The sequence below is a fragment of the Dryobates pubescens genome, chromosome 38 (assembly GCF_014839835.1).
Source record: "Dryobates pubescens isolate bDryPub1 chromosome 38, bDryPub1.pri, whole genome shotgun sequence".
Lineage (NCBI taxonomy): Eukaryota > Metazoa > Chordata > Aves > Piciformes > Picidae > Dryobates > Dryobates pubescens.
Genome location: NC_071649.1, coordinates 567,915 through 594,726, shown reverse-complemented (window position 1 = coordinate 594,726; position 26,812 = coordinate 567,915). Strand labels below are relative to the sequence as shown.

Below are 26,812 nucleotides of genomic sequence, written 5' to 3'. Positions count from 1 at the left end.
GAATGGAAGGAACATTGGCTGTATCTAATGATACCACTGCAGGCCACTAGCACTTTCTGGGTAGTGCAGTGATAATATTTAAAATGCTGTGACCTTGAGAGCTCTTTGGTGGTGTGATCCATGTAGGGAGTAACACTGATCCAAAGGAATGGTGCCATGCTATAAACCTAAGTAGTGAAACAACTCCTGACACCTAATAATGCTCCTATCTATTGACATGTGACTGAGAGCCCTCACATTACTAACAACTGAAGTATTAGAATATTACTCTAGTTTTTGCAATACTGTTAAACTTTGTAAACCAAGATACCTTTAATATGATCACTGGAGATGTCATACAGCTATTTCTAGGAAACTTTGGGTTGGTTTCTCTAAGGTCTCTTCCAACCTTATTGATTCTGTGATTCTATACCTGTATTCCTGAACAGAAGAATCACATGGACAGAGTGGTAAACACCAGTGTTACCATAACAACCTTGTGTTGCCCACAGGCATATTGCACAGATAATTAGCATGTATAATAACCTGGAATGTGCTTTGTAAAGCAAGCTTACATAGGCCAGGAAAAACAAAACACTGTGAGCATAGTTCGTGTTTATACAACTTAGACACCAGTAATAGGTTCTTTATTCTCACTGGAAAATAATTCTGCTGGAAGTTTGAAAAAACTTGGATCCTAGGAGAAGAAAAATTGACTCAGCTTCAGTGGTTTTGTTCTAACCCTGTGAAGAATCAAACAGTAGTTTGCTATACAGGTTATGGACATACTTTGTCTAGTGTAATAAGCTGATGCTACCATTTAACATTCTCTTGCAGAATTAGGCTTCCATTTTCTGCAATTGCTGCTGCCTTTTTCCATTTGTTTGTTTCAATTCAGTAAGTCTTGAAACACTCATAGAAGGAGTGGGTGTGGAGAGATGATTAAATCTTTTAACTCTGCTCTAAGAGCTTTAGGACTCATTTATCCTAGTTTATCCTCATTTCATCCTCATTTATCATAACTCTTATGATGAGCCGCACCTGAAGATTGAGCTCCAAGTAGTAAAGAGAAGTAAATGTTGGGATGGTCTAGATAGTGTAGCTATGGGCTCAGAAGAGCTCATTAACTACTTTCTTATACCCTCAATCTTTCAATGAATCATTCTGCTCTGGAATATGTTTGCCTTTTTGTAAATGCTTCAAGTGTATTAAGTCATATTTTAATAAGTATTTTTTTTCTCCTCCTTACAGTAACTCTTAATTATTGGTTGAGCCCTAATGATATCTGTTTTAATAAATTCTTTTTACAGACTAAAGCCAGTAGCAGATACTGCAAGTATTAAACATGTTACCTTTAGCTGTCAAACAATCATAGAATCATAGATTCAATAAGGTTGGAAAAGACCTCAGAGGTCACACACAGAATCACACAGAATCACCAAGGTTGGAAGAGACCTCAAAGATCATCAAGTCCAAACTGTCACCACAAACCTCATGACTAAACCATGGCTCCAAGTGCCACATCCAATCCTTTTTTGAACACCTCCAGTGATGGTGACTCCACCACCCCCCTGGGCAGCACATTCCAATGGCCAATCTCTGTGAAGAACTTTCTCCTCACCTCGAGCTTAAACTTCCCCTGGTGCACCTTGAGACTGTGTCCTCTTGTTCTGGTGCTGGTTGCCTGGGAGAAGAGACCAACTCCCACCTGGCTACAACCTCCCTGCAGGTAGTTGTAGAGAGCAATAAGGTCTCCTCTGAGCTTCCTTTTCTCCAGGCTATAAGAAAGTATTTTTTTATTTGAATACACAAATCATTGCAAATTTGTTCCTATTATGACTTGAAGTTATGTGGAATTTTAACAGCCTCAACAAGAGTTACCAACTTTAATACCAAATAGCTAAACTGATCAATATAGGCTTTGAAGAGAAGAGACCCAGGGTATGCATCCATGCATTTCTAGGCAGGAGAACAGTAGCTGTAAATTCAGTAGCAATTGTAAATGCACCTAAATGTAGAAATGTGTGGAGACTTCTTTGAAACACCTGAACTTTTGAAGGTCTTTCATTCAAAAAAGAAAAATTCTAGAACAGCTGCCTCTCAGCTTTTCTTTTCACTTGAACTAATTGCATCATGCAAAATACATCAATACATATATTTGCTTTCTGTGTTGGCTAGTTCCAGTTTACATTAATAACTTTCAAGCTATCACCCACCTTGCTTCCTTCCATGTGTGCATACAGACACATAGTCTGTGCAAGAACACTACAGCACACTCTTCACTTACTGGGAAGAGTAGCTCTGGGAGAGAGTTGAAGGAAAAGACCAGAAGAGAAGCAGACTGTTAGGCTGGCTTGCTCTCACATGGTGCCTTTGTCCCACGGGAATTCATTTCCAAGATTCAGATTTTAGCTGCTTGAGCTGCAGCAGGCAGTGAGGAGCAGCAGGTGGCACTGGTTTTGCACAGTAGATCTCTGAGGATGGATTTGCCCTGTTTTTTGTAAGTAACCTGGTATGGAGAGAAATCTTGGGCCACAGCGACAGGCATTTCTTGGCCACTACCTGACTTCAGGTCAGACACGTGCAACTGAGCTGCTCCTGAGTGCAGAGGACCTACACTGGCAGCCATGTCTCTGCTGCCTGTCAGATGCTCACCACTGAAATTTGCCTGATCCCATCACATGCAAAGTGCAACTGATAGTCAGGAACAGTTCTCTTCCTGGCCTCCTTTTCTGACCAGTGTGCAAAGAGAGAGAAGGCCAGGTAAGAGCAGGCAAGAGAGTTGGATAAATCCACTGTCTTGGAGCATGTGGGAAATAAAAGTTAGGACACAAAGTCTAACTTCACCTGTGGCCTTCTTGCAGTCACATTATCATGCACCACTTGAACTGCAGCCACTGTTTCTCCCTGGGGCAGACATCTTCATGCAGCAGTTATGTTGAACAGTTGCTCAATGTCAGCCTCTTCCTCCTGCCCAAAAGTGGTTAATCATCAGTGGTCAGCTACTGTACAACCTCAGAAGTCACAATGGTTTGCAGTAGGCAGATTTTCAGTCCCATGTCAACAATGCAGCAGCTTGACTAACACTGTGCCATGAAGTTGGAAACTACGGCTGTGGTGTTGGCCTGAGGTTATTTGTGTGGAGGGCTCATTAAAAGTCCTGGAGTTTTTGGTTAATCCTTACATATCAACAGAGTGGTTTGCTTGAGTGAAAACTGTCACAAACAAATACAGAACTGCACAGACTTGGTCCAGACAACAATGGCCAAAATACTTCTAATAACAGTTCCATGAGTTATGTACATAATGTCTGTTGATAGAAGGAGATGTGGCTTCTGCTTTCATATATGCCCATCTTTTTAAAAACAAAGAGTTAATCTGTTCCATTTGTAACTGTTTATTAACTGTTTTCTTAAAGGGGTGGGGCAAGGCCCAGCCTTGGACACTGAAGATGAAGTGACTGAGTATAGAACTTCAGAAGTTTTTGAGCTCGTTTCGCCACCAAGAAAGGTTCCTGCTCAGATGTACTTGCTCTTATTTCCCCACTCATCAGCTGTAACTTCCTTCCTGCACTCTTACATAAAGAACTTTTAGTTATGCTATGCAAATTGGACCACCAAAATAATCCCAAGTTTATCAGAGCTTTTGTTTTCACCTGGGAGTAGGGTTTACTCCACCTTAATGCTGAAGGAATGAATACAGCTGAAGTGGAGTATTAACTCTGCTCCTTTAAAGCTTTCCCTCCTTGGTGGAAACATATTAGGGATAGGATAGGATAGGATAGGATAGGATAGGATAGGATAGGATAGGATAGGATAGGATAGGATAGGATAGGATAGGATAGACCAGGTTGGCAAAGACCTTCAAGATCATCGAGTCCAACCTATCACCCAACACCATCTAATCAATTAAATCATGGCACCAGGTGCCTCATCCAGTCTCTTCTTAAATTTAGTTGTTGATGCAGCACTTATTATCCTGGACTGCATCTGGTCTGCATGTTACCATGGGATGGTTTTGTGTGAAGCTGAAAGGTGCACATTAATACACTCAGTTAGCATGGAGCTGTAGCACTATTAGTACAGTAGTAATAGTGTAGTACAATGAATAGTAGCATTACAGAACCAAACTGGCTTTGAACATGTCCTATATCACTTCCAGAAGGTGAATACACAGAGATACAAGAAATAAGGAACATCCAGTTGCATCTTTGAATGAGATCAAGCAGTGAGAAATACCCATAAAAGGGTGACAGCCAGAGGCAAAACCCATCATGCCTGAAGTCATCCTGCTGTCCCTTACCTTGGAAATGAGTGTATGGTGGCTGTGTTTCTTCTTTAGATTTCACAGATTATTTTCTCAAGAATTTTAAAGACAGGTCTGTACTCAAAGAGATCCTAATGCTTAAAACCTTAAATTAGTCCCAATATGCAACTTTAATTGGAATATTATACTAGGACTAGATTCTTCCATCAGAATTGTGGTGTCTGGTAGCACATTGCAGATTAAACTTTGTCCTGCTGACTTTGCTTTCAAACAGGGTCCTGCAACCCCTACTCAAGGGTCAGAGTTTATTTGATCTAGATACAGCATTCTTAGGCTTAGTGAGAAAAAAAATCTAAGCAGATGGGGTTTTTCTTAGAAGCAGATAAGAGAAGAAGAGAATCAGCAGCAACTACTTCAGTCCAGGCCTTGGGCTTAATGCTAATTCCATTCTGGATAGGGTTACAAGGGAGGCTTCTTGGGAAACAAGCATTTAAGATCTTTCAAGGCCTGTGCATATAGATATGTGCAGGACATTTCAGTCTAAAAGGTGTCCATGCAAATGGACAGGTTGGGGGAAAGTAGTGTAGATCATCAGAATTACATTATTATGCAAGGTGCACACCTGACAGCTCATTAAGAATTTATCAGTATACCACAGTATCTACATGCAAACAGAGTTCTCTCTTTGTTTGCCAGGATATTTTTAAGAAGGATTAGTTGTACTAACAGCCTCACCTGTGAGCACTCTTTCAGTAAGCAGCAGATTCTGTGTAACCCGAGAGGGAAGTGGATCTGTCAGCTAGCCAGACTCCCAACATGTACTACCCTGTTACCAGAGCAATATTAAAGGAAAATAAGAGCACCACTCAAAGGCAAGAGTCCTGATTTCTCAAATACTAATCTTCTGTACCTGTGCTCTCTGAAGAAGATCCAGTGAGAAAAAAGCAGCACGGGAGGAGGTTCCACCTCAATGCAAGGGGGAACTTCTTTACTGTAAGGGTCACCGAGCACTGGAACAGGCTCCCCAGAGGGCTTGTGGAGTCTCCTTCTCTGGAGACTTTCAAGGCCCATCTGGATGCATTCCTCTGTGACCTGAGCTAGATTGTATGGTCCTGCTCTGGCCGGGGGGTTGGACATGATGATCTCTTTGGGTCCCTTCCAACCCCTGACATCCTGTGATCCTGTAAAAGAAGGATGGGGTAAAAAAATAAGATACTTGAAATTAAATTGAAGCATTATCATGAAGAGTAAATTATTTCCCTGTGTTACTTACAGGGAGCACTGACACCTCCCATGCAAGGTCTTGCCTGGTACAGATAGTATTGTCTCTCTAGCAGAGGCCCAGGGAAAGCATAAGAATAAAGCAAGTTATCATGAGGTTTTCCCCAGATGATTTTTCCAGCCTCCAGGAGCTTGTATTTTAGAGGCAGTTCTACAATCTGAGGTTTTTCATGTTGTTATCCAGTACCTTCCTAAGGCTGTGTAAACTTACACAATCACCACAAAGGAATTCCATATCTTACTACTTACTTAACTGTGTGACCTGTAGCTGACTCCTTTCATTTGGTTTGAATTTGCCTCCTGTTAATTTTAGTTTATGACCTCTACCCCTTGCTCTGGAAGAGATGGTGAACAATCTTTCCCTGTTAACCTTTCCTATGCCATCCTGTCATTTCTTTTCCAGGCTGAAGAATTGTATTGTACTCAATTGTTCATTCTGTGGAAGCTTTTCATATTATGGCTCATCCTCAGTGCCCTTCTCAGGGCTTTTTCCAGTTCTGCTGTAGCCACTGTAAGGTAGGGGAAGCAGAACTGCATTTGGTTTTTGAATTGCAAGTGTGTAATGCATTTATAAAGAGGGTTATCCACAAAGCATTGGCAAGAATAGTCACCAGTGAAATGCAAGTATGAAGGCCAAGAAAAAAGGCTCCGTTTTCTTCTGCCCTGCACTGAGTGACACAACCTTGATTTCTTTCTTCTTTCAATTCTAGTGCTTTAGAAACTATTTGTAAAAGTTAAGCATAATATAATAACTTCTTAGTACTGATCTGAGCTTGCTTGTATTTAGAATGTTTTTACATCCTTTGGTAAGTGGAGGAGAGGAATGGTTAAGAAAAAAAACCTCAGGTGAAATTCTGGCTCGCTCAGTCATTTCCAGATACTCAGTATCAAAGGTTAGCTGTCCCCAGAGGGTGGGAGCAAGGCACAGAGATAGGCCGTTCCCCCAACATACAGAAAACCTGCCTGCACTAAGCTGTATTCACTCAATCCCAGAACTGTGTCTATATGATCTTGAAGGTCTCTTCCAACCTGGTTTATCCTATGTATATTCTATGTATGTATTCTCTCTGAAGGAGGCTGAAGGATGGAGAGAGACCATTTCCAAAGGCCTCTAGGGATAGGATGAGGGGCAATGGTTTCAAACTAGAGAAGATAGATTTACATTGGATGTTAGGAACAAGTTATTAACACAAGGGTAGTGGAACACTTGAACAGTTGCCCAGGGTGGTGGTTGAGGGCCCATCCCTAGAGATATTCAAAGTGAGGCTCCACAGGGCTCTGGGCAACCTGATCCAGTTGAGGATGTCCCTGATGACTGCAAAGGGGGTTGGACTGGATGACCTTTGGAGGTCCCTTCCAACCCAAACCATTCTATGATTCTGTCATTCTATTGTTTGTAGCAAGTATTCTAATTGTAACGAACAGAAAATGCTCCTAAGTATGACCTCTTTCTGGATCTCTAAAGCTGATGCCAGTTTAGTTGAAGTATCCAACTTCTAACTTAGCAAAAAAGAAAAGCTCAGCTTGCTTGCTTACGTAACTTCTCTGTGCTGTGCTCATTTCTTTCCACAGATAGGTGCAACTTAGGGCAGAGGTGTGCAAGGACCAGCAGAACCAGTTGTTCTTTGCTTCAAAATAGAAATTCCAGTGCTTCTTACTCTGTCAAAAGCATCCTGAATCTTCACAAAACAAGTTCATCTAACACACCAGCATATAAAGTTGAACCTTTACCTAGCCTTTTGTGAATCATCTAATGGTTGAAGCATTCTCTCTCTTTTTTTTTCCCCTCCCTTTTTTAATGTGTAGAATATTTTGCAGTCAGGATATGGCCCTCAGCCAAAGAGAAAAGTTTTAAGTAGACCCTATCTGTTGAAATAGCTTTACCTCTTTACTTACTGCTTCTTAAAATATATTTAAATGCCCTCTGGTATTGTGAGAGTAGAAATACTGTGCTGGGCTTTGTGTCATTAAAAAAGAAGTAGCAATTCAGAATCATCTCTTTTCAGAAGTTAAACACTAGGAAGGAAATGCTCAGCTGACGCCAGTCAGCAGTAACAGAACTTGGTCAGCAGTAGCCATTGCAACTGAAGTGTTTGACGCACCGCTTTTAGAGCTGCAAAGGCATCTTGTTCTGCAGATGAGGAGCTTAATGCACAACATTTTCATTGAAGTGAAAGTGCCCTGTTGATAGAGATAGAGGAGATGTTTTTCTAGGAAATAGGTGGTGCCTGCATTAATGTTTACAGAACTTTTGCTCACGTCATTTTCTAGCTCTTTTACCCAACACTCCAGTCATTCCCTTCAAATGCTTTCTGATCTGCTCTACCAAAAAAAACCATTCTGTAGAGGATGGACCTCTTTTCTTCAACTTCTCAGTCTTGAAATGGTATGTAAATTTAAAATTAATTAACTAAATGAATAGAAAGTAAATAAATAAACCCCCCAAAACAAAGCCCACAACACAACTTGCTGCTGCTGCTGGTGGTGTTCTTGTTTCCTAACTTCCATAAAGAGCAAGCTGAGTTTCTTTGAATTGTTGATAGCATTAGAATTAATTTTCTCACTGAATCACATCTGAGAATATCAACAGGCCAGCCCCTCCACATCCCAAGTCTCACCTAAGAGGTTCACAAGGCGCCTTTGAAACACGTAAAGACTCAGAGACAGGCACTGTGCAAATGGAATGCATAAAGTGATGCCTTTCCTTGAAATGCATGATTCATGCATTCACCTAGCAAGCATCTTCTACTTCATTCTTCATAAGACTTTTTTAAATCTGGAAATCCAGCACTGACATCTTCTAGTTGTGCCAATGATTCATGTTTATTCATAGCTAGCTTGCCCAGACATTACTATGGAGATACTATTAAACAAAAGCCTGCTAACCCTATTAAAAGAATAGGCAAGTTCCTATTTCCTGTGTATTGCCTATTACAACTCTACAAATGCTGTAAGAAGTAGACAAATGGGAGCCATGGATCCTGGCAAATACCACTGCCAGGCTTTGCAGGGATTATACTATGTTTTGAACAGACCTTTCAAACTGCTTTGTTGCTTCAGGATACAGCAGCCCTTAACTTGCATGGGTTTGGGGAACATCTCTCAGTTCTGAGGGTGAGTGTTGAGGGAAGTTGCTTGGTTTGTACCAGGTGAAGTACTCAGTAGGTGCTTCATTCTGTCAAACACAGCACAAATGAAGAAAAAGATAATATTTGTGTAGGTCAGAGTTTGAGCAATGCTGATAGACTACAGACTGACCTACAGGTGGAATGCAGACACAAAACATATGAATCTACTGTCCTCTTCAGAAAAAGGCTAATTGTTTTCTGGTTGTTGGGGTTTTTTAAGCACATCTTCCTTAAAAGGAAATGCTGATACCCAATTAATTTCTGGAGTCCTGGTAATGAGGGGCAGAGGGGAGCTTGGGGTGGATGGAGTCTACAGCATTAGGGGGTTTATACATGCTACACTACTAACCTTCAGTTCTGAAGACTGCCCTGGCCATGACAACATATGAATTGGGCTGATGTTTGTGATATTTTCTGGCAGCCCAAAATGGTGATCAATAAACCTAAGGTTGAGTAGGGATAATAGGATAGCATAGGGAACCTAGCACAGTTGCTATAGCAAGGGGTGACCTCATGTGATACTTCCAGGCATTTACAGAACTGCAGAGTATAACTGTGATTAGACAATACTTCCTTCAGTTTCTGAGTGAAAAAGATTCCTTCTCATAAATATTCTGTGCCACCTCGGCACTGTCTTTGACCACCCACTGTGCCTAATGACAGACTCTGGAAAGCACCTTGAGTTGCCTTCTCTCTGAAAAATCCTGACAAACAAGCCGCCTGGATTTCCTGTTACAGTATCACATAGCTAATTAAAGTCAAAGCAAAGACTCACTGAAGTAATTAATTGCTGCTTCCACCCCAGTAAAGGTGTGCTCCCCTGTGAACACTGATGAGACCACAGCAGTGAGCTGCAAGGAGTCTGTGGCACTCCGCAACAGGAAATCCCTAAAACGCTTGGGAAGGTTTTTGTAAGAGGGTTTAAAAGTAACGAAGCAGGCAACTTCTGCTTTGAAAAACAAGTGCCTTCCTCTGCCCCAGCAGCCCACATTGGCTTGCTGCATGCATGAAAAGCCGTTCATTCAGTGAAGGTCAAAGGTCTTGTTGTTGGTACAGCAGCTGATGGGCCGTAAGCCGGTCAGGCTGTACTGCTGAGCACAACAAACCGCTGCGCGCTGCTGCCCTGCGTCACAGGAGCCTGGGGTTTTGCACGGGGATTAGTCAGGCTGCATTTGGAAACGCCCTCAGCTGCACCTCCTGCTGCTATATTAGTGTTTCTCAAGCAAGAGGAATTTTCTTTTGCTGCTGCAGCTGCTCCTGTAAACCCTCTCTGGTAAGTGTGCGCGGCTTCTGTCAACAGCGCTGGCTCTGCCTTCTGCCAGGGTTAGGAGCTGAGGACTTACAGTTGTTTATTGTGGCAAAAATGTGGTTTTAAAATAAATAAGCTGATAGCACAGAATTGGCAGCACCTTTGAGGGAATAAATACATGTACTAGTTTCTGTGGAATAGGTTAATTCTGCTGTAATTAAAAGTGGAGGAACAATCTCTAGCGGAGTAGCCTTCGGTGTGGGTGTTGTCAGAGTGGCATAGCTATGTACCATGCATGTCTGCTTCTATTTCTGTGCAGCAGGGAAAGCAAAGTTCACATAATATAGCAGACCAATTCTTAAAAGGATTTGGTTGATTTTTGTTGGCAGCCTGTATGCAAGCCCTGCATCTCTGGACTCTGCTTGCCACCTCTGCTGTTGCAGTAGGACAAAATCAAGGACAGAAGAATCAGGAGTGCCCTAAGCTCAACGCACAGGTACTCTCCTTTAAAAGCTCAAGAGGAAAGCTGTTGTCATGTTTGCTCTGAAAGCTCTCTCCCCACCCTTTTTTTTCAATAGGGTTGTGGGTTGTTGGTGGTTTTTTTTCCCCCAAGTATCAGAATCCAGCACATTAGGCATAGAAAGATGTAAATAATTAACCAAAACAGGGATGATTATTTTTAGTGCATATCCTATTCCTTTTCTTAAAATAGGTAGTGAAGCTGCTTGCAGTTGTTTAATGTAAGCTGTGCTGGGGATCTAGTTCTGCAGCATGTTAGCAAGCAGCTGTGCAGATACTCAGTACTCTGCTGTTTCATTTCCATCAAAACATTTGCCTGTTTACTTTCCAGCTATGTACTCCTAAGGCTATTTATTGGTAAATATACCCAGAGCAATTTGGTTATTACTAGTTACTAAGGATTTCTTACCATATTTGAGCTTCCATTCTATGGATATCAAACTTGTTTTGCTGATTACAAATGCAAATGGATCTGTCCTGAGCTGGGGTTGTGCTAGCAGGCTGCACCATCACAGTTCTATCGAGCTCCACAGAACGGTGTGACCCCTGTGCCTGCACTTACAACCAGTAGCTGATTGTCTTCCTGTCTCAAAGATGAGCCTACTAACAGGTGGGGCTGCTAAGAGAAACCCCTGTTGCATTCATGGGGCAAAATTCAACTTGTCTGAATTAAAGCCAAGCTTGCTTTATACATATATGAGCACTTGAACCTGTCTGTAGTATATACAGATGGAGGAAAAGATAGGCACACACACTCCTGTTCTGTGGTTTGTGTTATGACTCTCTGGCTTCTCATAACTCTTAGCTAGCAAATAGCAGAAGTTACATGAAGTAGAAGGTTTCTGCTGGGTTTTCTTTTCTAGAGCAAGTAGGTGATAGTAATGGTCCATGGTACCGACAAGAAAAAGGGAGTGGAATAGACTATGTAAATGCCAATTAGGCAACCTGCCCCTTTCCTTTATCATTTCACCCAAGGGTTGATTACCTTCTGCCACCAAAAACACTCAACCAATTTTCTGCAGCTTGCCAGGGTATCAGATTTCACAGTGGTCACTGATGCCACCTCTTGCCTTTTTTGGTACGTGTGCACAAGGAAGTGTATGTGATAGCTGGGCTCAGGCTTTGCAACTGGAAAGCTGCACTTGGCAAAATAAATTTAAGTTATTCTTGGGTTAGCCTCCTTTACTTGGAAACTGTGGACCTAGACTAGAAATAAAATGTACAAATAATTGAATCCTTCCATTTGATCACTTTGGTTTGTATTTTCCTTGTTTGGAAATAACATTTCCCCTCTCCTTGTTTGTCCTGTACCAGAAGTTCATAGGTTTGGAACCTAGTCTAGGCTAAGGCAAAAAAACCCTCCAAAACCAAAATCAGTTGTGCAATAACTGCAATTCCCATCCTGTCAATGCTACTGCAGCTAGTTCTTATTCATTGGCTTATCACTTTTATCACATTATAGTCAGCTGAAAATTTGTGGGCACTTGTGTGAGAAGAGTTGTTGTTGTTGCTCCTGACACCTCCCAAAGTACCTTTTTGGCCTTCAAGGATTACAGAGAAGTTCCCTTGAAAATTTTCTCCCCCCCATAATGCAAGGTATTTTCTTAGCAGTGATTTTTGGGAGGCAGTCCATTCTAGGTTGGGCTTTGGAAGACAAGAAAAGGTTGGATTTGCCAAGTAATGGAGGCGTACAAGGCGAAAGCGTAAAAATACTTTGCCCCATTTTTTATGTCCTTGGTCAAAGCATTACTTAGCAGACTGCTGATGATAACCTCTTATATATTTAGTTATTACTGCTGTCTAGATTTGATTGTGAAATCCATATCTCCTTGCAGTTAAGATAGCAAATCATTCATCCTTCCCAGCTTAAAGTTACAGACAATGAAAACAACAGAAGGTGCCACAGCTGTTGCCTTTTAGATCAAATTTCCTTTTTCACTGGATTTTTTGGTTTGCTTGTCAAATCATAGTGGCTTACATTGTTGTTTTACTGGCTAGGGAAGAAGCTGCTCTGCCTCAATGCTCAGCAGACCCAAAAGTTTGGTATATTCTCAAATGCAGAAGATGACATCAGGCCTTGTGTACACAAGCAGTTATTCATTTCCTAGGATACCTGATTGGAAAAGCCTATTTCAGCAGCTGTCAATGCACTTAGATACCTGTCTCTCATTTTAGTCTTTTCCACCTAGTCTTCTTTTCTAACTGAACTGATAGAGCATGCACTTAAATATACACAGCCTCAAATATGCCTAAAAATATCTGTCAGCAGCACCCAGCTACAACATAAAACCAGCTCTGTTTGCACTCTTGCTACCCAACTGCGTATAAGAAACATCATTTGAAAACGAGAATTCAATATGTTTCTTACAGTAAATACTTCTTTTCCTCTTTTTTTTACCCAGCTACACAGATGCATGTCTCATGTATTTGTAATTTTCAGAGCTATCCCTGTTGTAAGTGAGCCATTCTGTGGTTTGTAGGACTGGGGGATTTCCAAAGCTGCGTGAATCCATTACTGGTCATTCATCAAGGTATGACTGTAACGCTGTCAGCTACAAAAGAGTTCCCTTATTCCAGTTAATTGCTACCACAAACAAGCATAAATCCCCTTAAGCACAACCTCCAAAATAATCTTCTTCAGTTTTGGTTTCTCTTTGAAGGCTTCCCACATATCATAGAATCGTTAGGGTTGGAAGGGACCTCAAGGATCAGCCAGTTCCAACCCCCCTTGCCATGGGCAAGGACACCTCACACTACAGCAGGTTGCTCACAGCCACATCCAGCCTGGCCTTCAAAACCTCCAGGGATGAGGCTTCCACCACCTCCCTGGGCAACCTGTGCTAGTCTCTCACCACCTTTGTGGGGAAGAACTTCTTCCTGACATCCAATCTGAATCTACCCATTTCTAGGTTTTTTTATCATTTCCCCCCCCCGAGTCCTATCACTCCCTGACACCCTATGTTAGAGACTAGAAACTTAAATGTGTTTGTGGCCAGGGTAAGTGCCAAGCACGAGTAACTTTGGGAGTTATATCATCTTTTAACATATACCTTAAGAAAGATACCTGTCTCTGAGCTATTTCAGCCCTTGGTAAGAAAGCAGAACTCTTCTTGCACTTGCATAAATTGAAAGAATAAATAAGGGCACTTCAGTGAGTCACTCTGCTGGACTTTCAGCTGTCCCAATCAAACATGAATACCTTTCCCTGTGCTTATTTACTTTAGTTTTGTATGTTGAAGTTCCTTGTTCTGAAAAGCTTTCTTGCCTTTGTCAAGTGCTTGGCTGTTTCTCTGTTTATTTTCTTCACAGACAGCTGGGCCTTCTGTGTTTCCTGGGTTTACTCCTAGAGCTTTCTTAAACTATTAATGGAAACAAATGTTCTTAAATGCTTGGAGACTTGATAGGGTTCTTGGTTGCATGGTTTAGTTGATTAGGTGGTGTTGGATGATAGGTTGGACACGATGATCTTGAAGGTCTCTTCCAACCTGGTCTGGTCTATTCTATTCTATTCTAAATGGACTGGATTTTTCTTATTAGCAGTTTTTTCACTCTTTGTTCTCTCACCTGTCTTACCAGTTCTTTCCAACTTGAACCTGCTTGTCTCTTTCAACTCTCAGGTGGCAAATAAGCTATAAAATAAAACCCCACAGCTGGACTGGGCAGAAGAATGAGACACTGAAGGAGTCTGCCAGAGAACTGATGGATGACTGCTTGTTAGACAGCGTTATTTGCTTCTAAGATAACAGTGATAAAGCCTAAATAAATACATTGCTACTTCATGTGCTAGTTATTGGTACAGAGATTGTTTTGACTGACCTTATTTGTCTGAAGCTTTATCAGATGCTGAATCTGTAATGAAGAGTTGGTCTTGCCTATGAAAGTATCTGTGAAAGCAAAATTGCCTGGGTTATGCTCTCCAGCTGGCTTCAGTTCTTGTTCACAAATGAAAGATGCATCAGAAATAAATGAACCTTAAAACCTTATCTTTAATAGGAGCATCAGTTTACAGCATCAAAGCAGGAAGCTTTCATCATACTTCAAATCTTAAGCTGTAATTTGTTTAACATCATCTACTGAAGTGTTTATTAAGGAGGTTTTTTCTTTCAGAAGCTTACAAAAGGCCTCAGCCAGAAATAAAACAGTTGCCAGCAATTCAGGTTTCCTCATACAGTTCCTCCCTCTGATGTCCCCATCTCCCCCCACCATTTGTTCTGTTTAATTCACTTATGTTAGGGAGTCTGTTGCTTAGTGGCTAAGTGAACCAAATAATGTTTTCACTGCTCCTCACAACAGCATGCATCTGGATGTCACTTTAGTTTTGCATTCTAAGTCTAAAACTCTATACATCGTTTGCCTCCTGAAAGGCAAAGGAATGAGTGACAGTGAAAAGAAATTACAAAACAGAGTCAAAATGCTCTCTTTCACTCTGGAGAAGAAAGGCTGTATACTAAACAAGCACTGAGGTTATTTTGTTTACCAGCACTGCATGACATACAGCAGAAAAACACAGAATCACAGAATGTTAGGGGTTGGAAGGGACCTCCAGAGATCATCCAGTCCACCTCCCCTGCCAGAGCAGGATCACCTAGGGGCAGGTCAGACAGGAATATATCCAGGTGGGTTTTGCAAGCCTCCAGAGAAGGAGGCTCCACAACCTCTCTGGGCAGCCTGTTCCAGGGCTCCCATCGCCCTCAGCATGACAAGTGTCTCCTTGTGTTGAATTGGAACCTCCTGTGTTCTACCATTGTTCCTTATCCTATCACTGACTGGAGCCAATATTTAAAGCTCCCTCCTGTTCCTTCTTGACCCTGATGCAGAAGAGTCCTTTCCATTACAAAGATATGTTTGCATGACTTTAAAACACCATCTTTTGCTTCACTGATACCTTTATTGCAATTTCACTGCAGGTTGGTTGCTCCTACTAAATAAAAGGCTCAGTAGCATCGAGTAGGAAGAAAGAGTTTGGTGTGTCCTACTAACAGGTGGTGATGCAGAACCTCTGCTTCCAGAAATGTGGCTGGAAATAGAAGCTGCTTTTTGTGTATTTTAATCAGCTCATTGCAGCAAAGAGTCTATGTTAGGTATAAGAGAAGGAAAGCTGAATGATCAGATGTATTTCTACTAGATGTACTCAAGCTTCAGGTAAAGCTAAGAGAAGACTGAGGAGTTCATCATCTCTCGACTTTTATATGCACAAAATTTACTGCTCACAAATGCCAGACTGCAAATACTCAATGCCTTTGCTTTAGAAACAGTCCCTACCTGATTATAAAGGAAGAAAATAGAGGCTAAAGAGGGAAATTCTATCAATAAATAGTTCTTTTACCATTGCTGCAAGGGTGGGAAGGGTGTTGGTTGGGAGGGGTGGAGGGTTTGCAAATGTCAGTCTTGTTTTCTCCTTTGTCAAATTCAGCATGTACCATAATATCCCAGAAGTATTCTTCATTCCAAAGGAATGTGTGGTGTGATAGCATGTCTTACTTCAAAAGCACGCAGGAAAGTGAGTGATGGAAAATGATTGATGGACAGGCTAGGGAGCAGGAATTACTTCACAGCCTTGTAGTGCAGTACTCAGTAGGTACATGCAGCATTCTCAACAAGTGGTGTCTAAAATCAGCCTCTTCTCTTTACCTGTGTTGAAACTTTAAGGACCTGTTAATTGCACAAAGAGCTGGATTCAAGGCTCCCCACCTCCCAGTAATATGCTTGTAGCACAAGGCAATCCCTTACGTCCCACTTCTGTGTATCTCTCCCTTACTTCCTACAGATGCAATTTTCTGTGCATGTCAGACAATTGAACAATCTGATATTGGGAAAGAAAATAAAAGGAGATGTCAAAGGCAAACAGAACTCTGAGAGTCATCGGTTAATATATCCAGATTATTTTCTCCTTCTCCTTAAATTGCCTTCCTGTCCTGACCACATCTCGATGTCACATGAAACTGGTTACAGAATCATAGAATCAGTCAGGGCTGGAAGGGACCACAAGGATCATCTAGTTCCAACCCCCCTGCCATGGGCAGGGACACCTCACAAGATGCAGAGCTTAAACCACCTCATAGATGCAGAGCTTCCACTCTGATGGACAGAAGAAGTATTACCTGGTATGTTTTCCACTGTAAGCATATTTCTATCTTTGTTCTTCTACTCTCCATAGATGCCAGAATTCCAGAAGAAGACTGTCCATATTAAGGACCCAGGGAGAGTAGAGGAGATTATTTGTGGCCTCATCAAAGGTGGAGCTGCCAAACTTCAGGTAAAGACAGCAGAAGGTATAACCAGTTTGGAGTGAAATCAATCAGGTGCCTGTTGCTCTAGACCAAAACATGCTAAGTGTGTGTTTACATGTTCCACAAGTCAGCCTTCAAGAAACCTGCAGAACTTAGACATCTGTTAACCTCTTTTAACAGCCCTTGTTGGTTCAACTGTGATTCAGCCAGACAGGAGGTAAATAAATGATACAGACACAAAAAGTTAGTCATTTCAGGAAATATTCTGACCAAGAGAAAACAAAAAGTTGTTCTTGTGGGATACTGTGAGCTGGCATTGCAGTGGTTGGATATAGCAGGGAGATGATTGCTCTGGCACTTGCTACTCAGTTGCAGCTAGTGGTGATCATTCAGAATTTCTAGCCAGTCTTTTATTTTGTCCCTCCAGTGTTGTAAGACAGCTTTGCTTTTTCTTTCCTTAAATAGATTATTACAGATTTTGATATGACATTAAGTAGATTTTCCTACAATGGAAAAAGATGTCCATCTTGTCATAGTGAGTACTTTTTTTGTTTGCTTTTTGTTGTTGTTAATATGGATTTCTTGGTTCACTCCTTTCAGCTTTTACTAGATTTGAGTTTTCTATCCAATTTATTCCCTGACATGTGAGATTTTACATTGACTTGTTACCTAACCTGTCCATCCTAATGAAGGTCATTCTAGTGACTGTCTGTATGTGGGTTTATGTATTAGTAAGTCAAATCAGATCAGCTGTCATTCACAAGTAAAGCATTTAAGTTCTGAAATGTTAAGATGTGACAGAGCCCTGGAGCAGGCTGCCCAGAGAGGTTGTGAAGCCTCCTTCTCTGGAGGCTTTCAAAACTCACCTGGATGTATTCCTGTGTGACCTGACCTAGGTGTTCTTGCTCTGGCAGGGGGGTTGGACTGGATGATCTCTAGAGGTCCCTTCCAACTCCTAACATTCTGTGATACGGTAGAGTTGACTTTTTTAAGAGCCCATAATAATCCCAAAGCCAAATGATAAACTCCTAAGGATTCTTGACATTTTTATCCTGGAACCATTTAAAACAAACAAAAATAATCCATTTACTAATTAACTGGGTATCCTAAACCACACAGATACCTCATGAAACAGTAAAAACTCCAGAAACAGATAAGAGAGCTTGTAACTGACCTTTTAATTCAGAGGTGAGGGGAAGGACATCTTCATCCTTATGAAGAAAAATGTGCCTTTTACTGGTTGCTGGAAAGGAAAGTGGTATGTAATCATCATCATCATCATCCATGCCACTGACAGTCTTGTAGAACAAAGTACAAGAAAGAGACCAATTTGTTTGACTTTTCTTTTTGTTTTCACCCCCAGACATCATTGATAACTCTAAGCTCATCACAGAGGAATGTCAAAAGAAGGTAAAGAGAAAACCTCCTAAATGTTGTGGTGGTGTACTGACAGCTGGCACTGTTCCCTGCCTGTACTCTCTGTTGAATTAGGCAGCACAACAAGGGATGCTTTCCAACCCTTAAAGCTCTCTGAGCTTTCTCACTGACTGCAAGATATCCCATCACTGGGAGGGAAGAGAAGTGTTTGTGGTCTTGAGGTCAGCACCTAGTTCAGTTTAACATCATCCACTTTTTCCCTTCATAAATAAATGTAGAAGCTAACCCTTTGTTCCAAGAGCATTTCAGATTCCGTTTGAGCTAAATGATGTCATCAGAAGGGAAAAAAAAAGTCCTGTTGATTGGTTAGGTCAAATAGTGAATGTTACTTTAAAAGGAAAAAAAAACCACATTCAACATCTGTGGGGTTTTGTTTTTCTTCCCTTCAGTTACTGCAGCTGAAAGAAACCTATTATGCTATTGAAATTGATCCAGCTCTCACTATTGAAGAAAAATACCCATACATGGTAGAATGGTAAGAGCCACCTCCCATCTTCTAATTGTACTAAGAGGAGATTTAATAAGGTTTTTAAAGCAAAGTAATTGCAGTCATGAGCTTTTAGGCAAAGCATCAACTGAGTGAATCTCTCAGAACCTTGTGCAACAACGAGTTTTGCTTTGCTCCTAACTTAAAAGGAGCACAAGTTAACCACCCAGGATGCTTTGAGATTTAATGAAAGAGGAACAAGTTGGTTTTGAGCCTCTTTGTTTCTATTCTAGGTACAATAAATCTCATGCACTGCTCATTGAGCAAGGCCTACAAAAGGAGAAGTTTGCAGAAATTGTGAGGGAATCTGATGTCATGCTGAAGTAAGTTCCTTTGGATGTGAATGAGCCTGGTTCAGAGTGGTTTCGGTAGGTTCTTGCTGGTTGCTGCAGACAGTGGGAGGAGGAAAAAAAAACCTAATAACTCCCCACATTTCTGAGACTGTGACACTTGAATCTTGGAACATAGTGAGCAATTTGGGCTCCCACAATCTTTGTTTTGTGGTAATCATAGAATGACCCAAGAGATCATCTGCTTCAACCTCCCTGCCATGGGCAGGGACACATCTCAACTAGCCTCAGCTGCTCAAGGCCTCATCCAACCTGGCCTTCAACAAATTCTTTACAGAGAGAGATTGGCCATTGGAATGTGCTGCCCAGGGAGGTGGTGGAGTCACCATCACTGGAGGTGTTTAAGAGACTGGATGAGGCACTTGGTGCCATGGTTTAGTTGATTAGATGGTGTTGGGTGATAGGCTGGACTCGATGATCTCGAAGGTCCTTTCCAACCTGGTTAATTCTGTTCTATTCTGTCCTCAGGGAGGAGGCAGCCACAACCTCCCTGGGCAGCCTATTCCAGAGTCTCACCACCCTCCTACTGAAGAAAAACTTCCTCAGCCCCAGTCTAACCCTGCCCTCCTTTAGCTTCCAACCATTCCCCCTTCTCCTGTCTCTAAACACCCTCAGGAAAAATCCCTCTGCAGCCTTCCTGTAGGATCCTTTCAGGTATTGGAAAGCAGCTCTAAGGTCTCCTTGGAGTGTTCTCTTCTCCAGGCTGAACAACCCCAGCTCCCTCAGCCTATCCTCATAGCAGAGGTGTTGCAGCCCTTGGATCATCTTTGTGGCCCTCCTATAAACCCTATAAAAAGTCAAATCTTTAAGCAAGAAAGATCTAAAGGAGAGGTACAGCCTGGTAGAAGCTAGAGCTCTACTGTTGCTTACTTGTTCTGGGAGAGGGATGTGGGTTTAAAACTTTAAAACACAATTAGATGGTTGGGGGGGCGGGAATTATACAAACCAAGAGCAAATAGCTTGGTGCAACAATTTCCTGCTAAAACTACATGCCTTGGGTTGGGTAGGTGATGTTCTTGCTAACCTGAAAAGGTGAGGGAGAAGAAATAAAGTGAAATGCTCAGGGAAAAACCTTTTCTAAAGGTGATTTGTTGTCTTCTGAAGCTGGGATTCCTCTTGACTTTCTTTACCTGAGACTTGATTTGTATTTTCTTTCTGTGTTGCAGAGAAGGATATGAGAACTTCTTTGATAAGCTCAGTGAACATAATATTCCTGTGTTCATATTTTCTGCTGGAATTGGAGACATCCTTGAGGAAGTTATCCACCAGGCTGGAGTCTACCATTCTAATGTCAAAGTGGTTTCCAATTTCATGGATTTTGATGAAAATGTATGTATGAAATACCAGAGCCTTGCCAGACATGACTGGTTGTGGTATTGAGTAGCTATTGGTGTCCAAGCTGAGCAGTTCAATGCAACAGGAGGAGAAAGTTCTTCCCAGAAAGAGTAATTTGCCATTGGAATATGCTGCCCAGGGAGGTGGTGGAGTCAATGTCCCTGCAGGTGTCCAAAAAAAGGATTGGATGTGGCACTTGGAGCCATGGTTTAGTTGTCAGGAGGTGTTAGATATCAGGTTGGACTTGATGATCTCTGAAGTCTTTTCCAACCTTACTGATTCTATGAACAGATACAGCCACCCAGAAACCTAGAACTGCATACTTGGCACTGTCTCAGGCAAAACACAAGCAGAGGCTAACAGCTCAAACACTGCTGCCATGCTGGGACTAAGATACAATGCAATTTCAGATTGCGTTGGGTTGGAAAGGACCCTCAAAAGTCACCTTGTCCATCCCCACCACCACTACACACAGAGTCAGCAGGCACACCACTAACTAGATCAGGCTGCCCAGGGCCACGTGGAGTCTGATCTTGAATGTCTCTACCTCACACTCAGCCCAGTACATCATTACTGCTGCCCAAGGCAGTAGGAATCACTGCCTAGCTGTAGCAATGCTGTTGCAGTCATCACCTTATTTAACAGTCAGTTCTCTTGTGCATCATCAGAGATGTCAGAGGTCAGTGTTAGTTCAACAGTAGCATCACCTAGGGCATTCCAACCTCTCTTGAACTGTTACAAAGCTTGGGTGGCACTGGAAGTAACTGCAGTGGGTTTATGTTTGTTTGTTTTTTTCTAACAGGGAATATTAAAAGGATTTAAAGGAGAATTGATTCATGTTTACAACAAACATGATGGTGCCTTGAAGAACACAGAGTACTTCAAACAGCTGAAAGATAACAGCAATATCATACTGCTGGGCGACTCTCAGGGAGACCTGAGCATGGCAGATGGAGTAGCAAACGTTGAGCACATTCTGAAGATTGGCTATCTCAATGACAAGGTAAAGGAGCTCCATGTAATCTTGTGAACTTGGGAGTCAAACACTGAGCGGTATGGACAGGTCCACCATAATAAGCTCCAGATAACAAACCAAGTGTTTGGCCCTGCATTTGCTTTGAGATTTCAAGTGTTTTTCCTGGATTTCTCACCTTTCTCAAGCCCATAAGCTACAAAACCACAGATGGAAATTCACAGATTTATAGTATGGTTTGGGTTGGAAGGGACCTCCAAAGGTCATCTGGTCCAACCCCCTCTGCAGTCAGCAGGGACATCCTCAACTGGATCAGGTTGCTCAGAACCTTGTCAAGCCTCACTTGGAGTATCTCCAGGGAAGGGGCCTCAACCACCTCCCTGGGCAACCTGTTCCAGTACCCTCATGGTGCAGAACTTGTTCCTAACACCCAACTGAAATCTCCTCTTCTCTAATTTCAAACCATTGCCCTTCATCCTATCCCTACAGGCCTTTGCAGACAGTCCCTCTGCAACCTTCTTGTAGCCCCCTTCAGGTACCGAAAGGCTGCTAGTAGGTCTCCCCAGAGCTTCCCTTCTCCAGGCTGAACACCCCCAGCTCTCTCAGCCTGTCCTCATAGCAGAGGTGTTGCAGCCCTGTGATGATTTTTGTGACCCTCCTGCACCTCCAAATTGCTTTAGTTTTTGTACTGAACTACATCCAAAAAAGGATGAGAAGTAAAACTAATTCTCTTAAATTGCTGTGGCTCCTCCTGCTCCCTTCAGTACTGGATTGGTAATGGAGCAAAATTAGTCTTTCCAATAACCAATTGTTTGAGGCAACACAGAACTGGTTGTTTGCTAACTTATGATGCACATCACTTGCATTCAGGAGAAAGAAAACTGCAGTGTTCTACTTCTCTGTGCCTTTTGGGAAGCTAAGGAAGTGTTTTTCTTCTTCACTATCTAAATGTGCAAGCTCCTGGGGTAAACATGAGGTGCATCCTGAAACACACTCAGGGTTCTGTCAGGCCACTGCCGCTCTGCCATCTCCTAGCAGAGATCCCTATTTGCATGGCTCAGTCCCTGAATCTGGAGCATAGCCTGGGCAGTATTTTAACCACACCAAGTCTTTCAGCAATTAATTCTATAACTCAGTTGGTCTTTCCCTTTCTTCCCTCCTGCCATTAGGTGGATGAGCTTCTGGAAAAGTACATGGACTCTTACGACATTGTCTTGGTGAAAGACGAATCCCTGGAAGTAGCCAACTCCATCCTCCAGAAAATCCTGTGAACTGCAGCCTTGAGACACTCCATTCCTTCCAGGAGGCAACTGGACAGCAGAGCACGTGTTTTGCTATCTTAGATGTGTTCATTACTCATTGACAGAACTGTTTATAACTTAATTTAAATACTTTACCTTCATTTGGGTATTTTTCAAATGCGTACGGGATCCATTGTCAGCTGGAAGCTCCTTTCATTGCTCTTCTGCTCCTCTTTGTTGTCTCACACTCCTGCTATTAACTAGGTTTAAATTGGATTTGTAAATGTGAGAACCTGCTGCTGCTGCTGGGATACTGTGCTTCACTGTCTGGTCAGCAGACATTTCAGAGGAGCAGTTCCAAACCCGTGGGTGTTCTGTAACCCAGAAGATGTAAAGGTTCTGTGAATAAGCAGCATGCACTTTTGTGTTGCCTTTTCTTCTCTCAAAGAAGACACTTCAGTCTCAGCTGGACTTTGAGGGATCTTACCCATCTGCTACAGACTTGCACGGGAGAGTTTCGTACATCTATTTTTTTTTCTTCAGTAAAAACGCTTTCTTCACCCAAATCCAGGCAAAGTGTTGCTTCTTAACTGGCTTTTGTAGCACTGCAAACTATTCCATGTCCTTGCTGTTATTTATATCCTCTGTGGAAGGGGAAGAACATTTTAAGCTACTCTTCCTGAGGTAGAGGCTCTCATCAGGTTGGACTTGATGATCTCTGAGGTCTTTTTCAACCTGGCTGATTCTGTGATCTTTCTAACAACAGATAGTTCCACAAGCTGATCACAGGCACACAGGATGTTAGGGGCTGGAAGGGAGCTCCAGAGACAGAATAGAATAGAATTAACCAGGTTGGAAAAGACCTTTGAGATCATCAAGTCCAAACCCCCCTGCCAGAGCAGGGCCATAGAATCCAGCACAGGTCACACAGGAACACATCCAGGTGGGTTTTGAAAGTCTCCAGAGAAGGAGACTCCACAACCTCTCTGGGCAGCCTGTTCCACTGCTCTGTGACCCTCACAGTGAAGAAGTTCCTCCTCCTGTTGAGGTGGAAGCCCCTGTGTTGTAGTTTCTATCCATTACCCCTTGTATAATACTACACTGCCATAACTTCAGCCCCTTTTCAGGTCTGATTTTGTGTACTGCTACTCCACTTCAAGCCTGCTGCTTCATGGCAAAGCTAGCAATAGCTTGTCTAAAAGAATTGCTCTTGGAATTCTCAGTGAGCTGCTCTGGGTACAAAAAACCAAAACAAAGCTGGATCTTGCTCTTGAATTTCAAAGCTCACTCTGCCGTCTTGCAAAATCTTTTCTTGCTACCAGCCCCATGCCTCAGAAACACCCTGGAACACCCCTGAGGAACTGTAATGCAAGTAGGGGGAATGGCCTCTTTCCATCCACCCTGGGGGCTGTTATCGAAAGTCTGACTCATGGCACCATTTTCTCCAAGTGTTTACATCTGTTATCACAACTTGTGGAACTCTCCCAAGAAGGCAGGATGGGGGTAGTTCCCTGACCCATCTGAAATGAACCATCCTGTGTTCTGGATGCACAGCCTGAGGCAGGTGAGCATCCTCTCACCAGCACACTGCACTGTGCTCTTCCAGCAGGGAACAGCTGAGTACAGGGAGCTTGAAGAAATTCCAGCCTGCATCTGAACAGGCAAAGACTGTTTGAGGGATGGTGTCCTCTTTATACACAACCTACAGGAGAAGCTGTCCAGCGGAGCAGAAAACCCCTTAAGCCACAAGATGACTGAGAATAAGATAAGGGTCTTGGCTGCTCCCCATCTGACAGCCATGACTCAGGCAGCGGCAGCCTGCAGGAGCTGAAAGCACCCTGGCAGTGTCAGTGACAGGAGGAGACAGGAGCAGCAGCTGCCTCAGCCCTGGCCTGCCAAGAGCCTGTCAGCCAAAGCCAGAAGATGGAGAGCCCAAAAGCAGCAGCAAGAGCTGCTGAGTCAGCAGCATCAAGAGAGCTGTTGTCCACCCTCTCATCCACACACCCCCAAAACCAAGCTGGGTGCTGCAGTTGTTTTGTGACTGATGGGAGCAAAGACTGGCAGAGTGGGAAGCACTGCACAGAGAGGGCTGAAGGTGAGCAGGACTACAGAGCTTAGGTTAGCTGAGCTAACATCAAGGTTTTAGGGAGGGCAGGGTTGGCAGGCTTCTTGGTTGTGGTGCTGGTTGTTTCTCATGCAAGCCATCACGCTGGCTCTTTTGTCAGAGGTGCCAAATTAAAGTCCAAAAGGCAAAAGGCCTTGTGAAAAACACCAAGGTGTTTGGATGCACTGCTTACTCAACCAGACCCCAGTTGCAAGAGGCTAATTCCCAGGCATTACTCCCAAAGTTTGCACTGGGACACGATTTTCCATTTACAGGCAGGTTACCTTTGGAATGCAGATAAGAGTTAAAACTGGGAACATGTGGCAAGTGGCCCACAGCCACAGCAGGAGGTATGGCTGCTCTTCACTCTCTGGCTACACCACTACAGACTTCCCTGGCCACACTGGTGAACAGGTAAGGGCAATTCTGCTCTCTCTGGGTAGTGTTTCTGAGAGGCAGGACCAGTGCTTCTCATCCAGCTGGCCTCAGGAGTTCACAAACTCAATGATCCTCTGTCCAGAATTACTGCTCAGGCTCACCCAGACCTTGTAGAGGGATTTATTTACTGTGCAGGTGGTGTGCAGGGGCTGTGCTGAGCTCTGCCAGTCCATGGCAGCACAATTTCACTTCCCAGCCAGTCTACAGGCTGTGGTTTGGTTAACTGGCAGGCAGGCTGCCCTTGCTGTCAGCAGGCTGCCACACAGGGTGAGAAGCAATGGGGAGAGGAGTCGCCGAAAGCACAACTCTGAAGAGAAAGCTGACCCTGAGCTTTCCTAGGAGGGAGGAGCTGATGGCTGCCCCCAGAAAGGAAAGGAACTGACAGGGTCTGTGTCAGTAACCAAACATTCTGGATTTTATGCAGTTTTGGCTTCTGTTGCTTTTAGGCAAAGAAATGCCTGGTATGAAGACAGTGATTGCACCAAGCTTTTCCAGTTACTCTCTGCTTTCCCTCAAAGCTGCCAAAATGGCAGCCCCCAGACCTGGGGGGATGAGGTGAGTAGGCAACAAAAGCTTCCTTCTTGACAGAAAAACACTTCCAAAAGAAGTCCAACTGAGTGCAGGTGGTGCACAGGGCTGCTCCTTGTCCTCCATCTGCCCCAGAGGACAGCTCCGCTGTCCTGCTTTACTCTTCAGGCCACCTCCTGGGAATCATCCAGAACAATCCTCCACACACTGAGATTTTCTCAGATAAAACCATTTGGGACAGCCAGAAGACAGAGCTGGGGTTTGGGGGTACAGAGGAAGGAGATGTTTCCACACTGAGGACTACAGCTGGCAGTGCTCCAATCACAACTTGCTTCCCACCACTCCTTATCTCAGCTCCGTAAGTGTGCAGAGCAATGCATCAGAACTGCAGGGACAAGGGAGCAGGTGCTTCCAAACACAAGGGGGGAGGAAATGCGGTGCACGTCTCCTGGGAAAGCTGGCCCAGGTTGCCCAGAGAGGTGATGGATGCCCCATCCCTGGAACCATTCCAGGGCAGGCTGGACAGAGGTCTGAACAACCTGCTGTAGTTGAAGATGTCCCTGCTCACTGCAACACTAGATAACCTTTAAATGTCTCTTCCAGCCCAAACCTGTCTGATTCAATTTCATTCAGTGAGAGACCTGGAGCCACCAGCCCAGAGAAACATCACCCTCCCAATTGTCACAGCTGATGGCACAGTGGGATGGGTAATTTAAAGAGTTACAGATTCATAGAATGGCTCAGGTTGGAAGGGACCTCAGAGATCATCTACTCCAATCTCTCTGCCATGGGCAGGGACACCTCTCAACTAGACTCAGCTGCTCAAGGCCTCACCCAGCCTGGCTCTTCAACACCCCCAGGGAGGAGGCACCCACAGCCTCCCTGGGCAGCCTATTCCAGAGTCTCAGCAACCTCCTACTGAAGAACTTCCTAAGCTCCAGTCTAACCCTGCTCTCCCTCAGCTTCAAACCATTCCCCCTTGTCCTATTGCTAGACACCCTTAGGAAAAGAACATTTGCTTCAAGTTCTCAACCTATCAAAATACCAGGAGAAAAACAACAACAACAAAAACCCCCACCTTTAACAGCAGTAGTTGATCAACACTTTATTTAAGAAAAAGATCAGTTTCAGACTTTTAATTGTATCAAACTCCAAAAACAAAAGATAAAACCAAAGTATCTCACTGCACTTCCTACCACAACTGTATGAGAAACCACTGCAAAATGTTTCCACATCCAACTGAAGTATTCTACCAGTTCTCATGAAG

At 43.2% G+C, this 26,812-nt stretch overlaps 1 protein-coding gene across 2 annotated transcripts in view; it reads left to right on the top strand.

Moving 5' to 3' along the window:
• Positions 1-23,307, top strand: part of NT5C3A (5'-nucleotidase, cytosolic IIIA) — a 29,626-nt gene extending 6,319 nt beyond the window's left edge. Inside the window, exons 2-10 of one of the 2 annotated variants that reach the window (XM_054177166.1) lie at positions 10,293-10,399; positions 16,580-16,678; positions 17,118-17,187; positions 18,016-18,062; positions 18,479-18,564; positions 18,810-18,899; positions 20,093-20,255; positions 21,064-21,264; positions 22,404-23,307. In XM_054177166.1, coding sequence (XP_054033141.1) covers positions 10,293-10,399; positions 16,580-16,678; positions 17,118-17,187; positions 18,016-18,062; positions 18,479-18,564; positions 18,810-18,899; positions 20,093-20,255; positions 21,064-21,264; positions 22,404-22,505 — 965 coding nt within the window. In that variant the 3' untranslated portion in view covers positions 22,506-23,307. The remainder of the gene's footprint in view (positions 1-10,292; positions 10,400-16,579; positions 16,679-17,117; positions 17,188-18,015; positions 18,063-18,478; positions 18,565-18,809; positions 18,900-20,092; positions 20,256-21,063; positions 21,265-22,403) is intronic. The other variant, XM_054177167.1, reaches the window with a different exon arrangement.
• Positions 23,308-26,812: the final 3,505 nt, after the last annotated feature.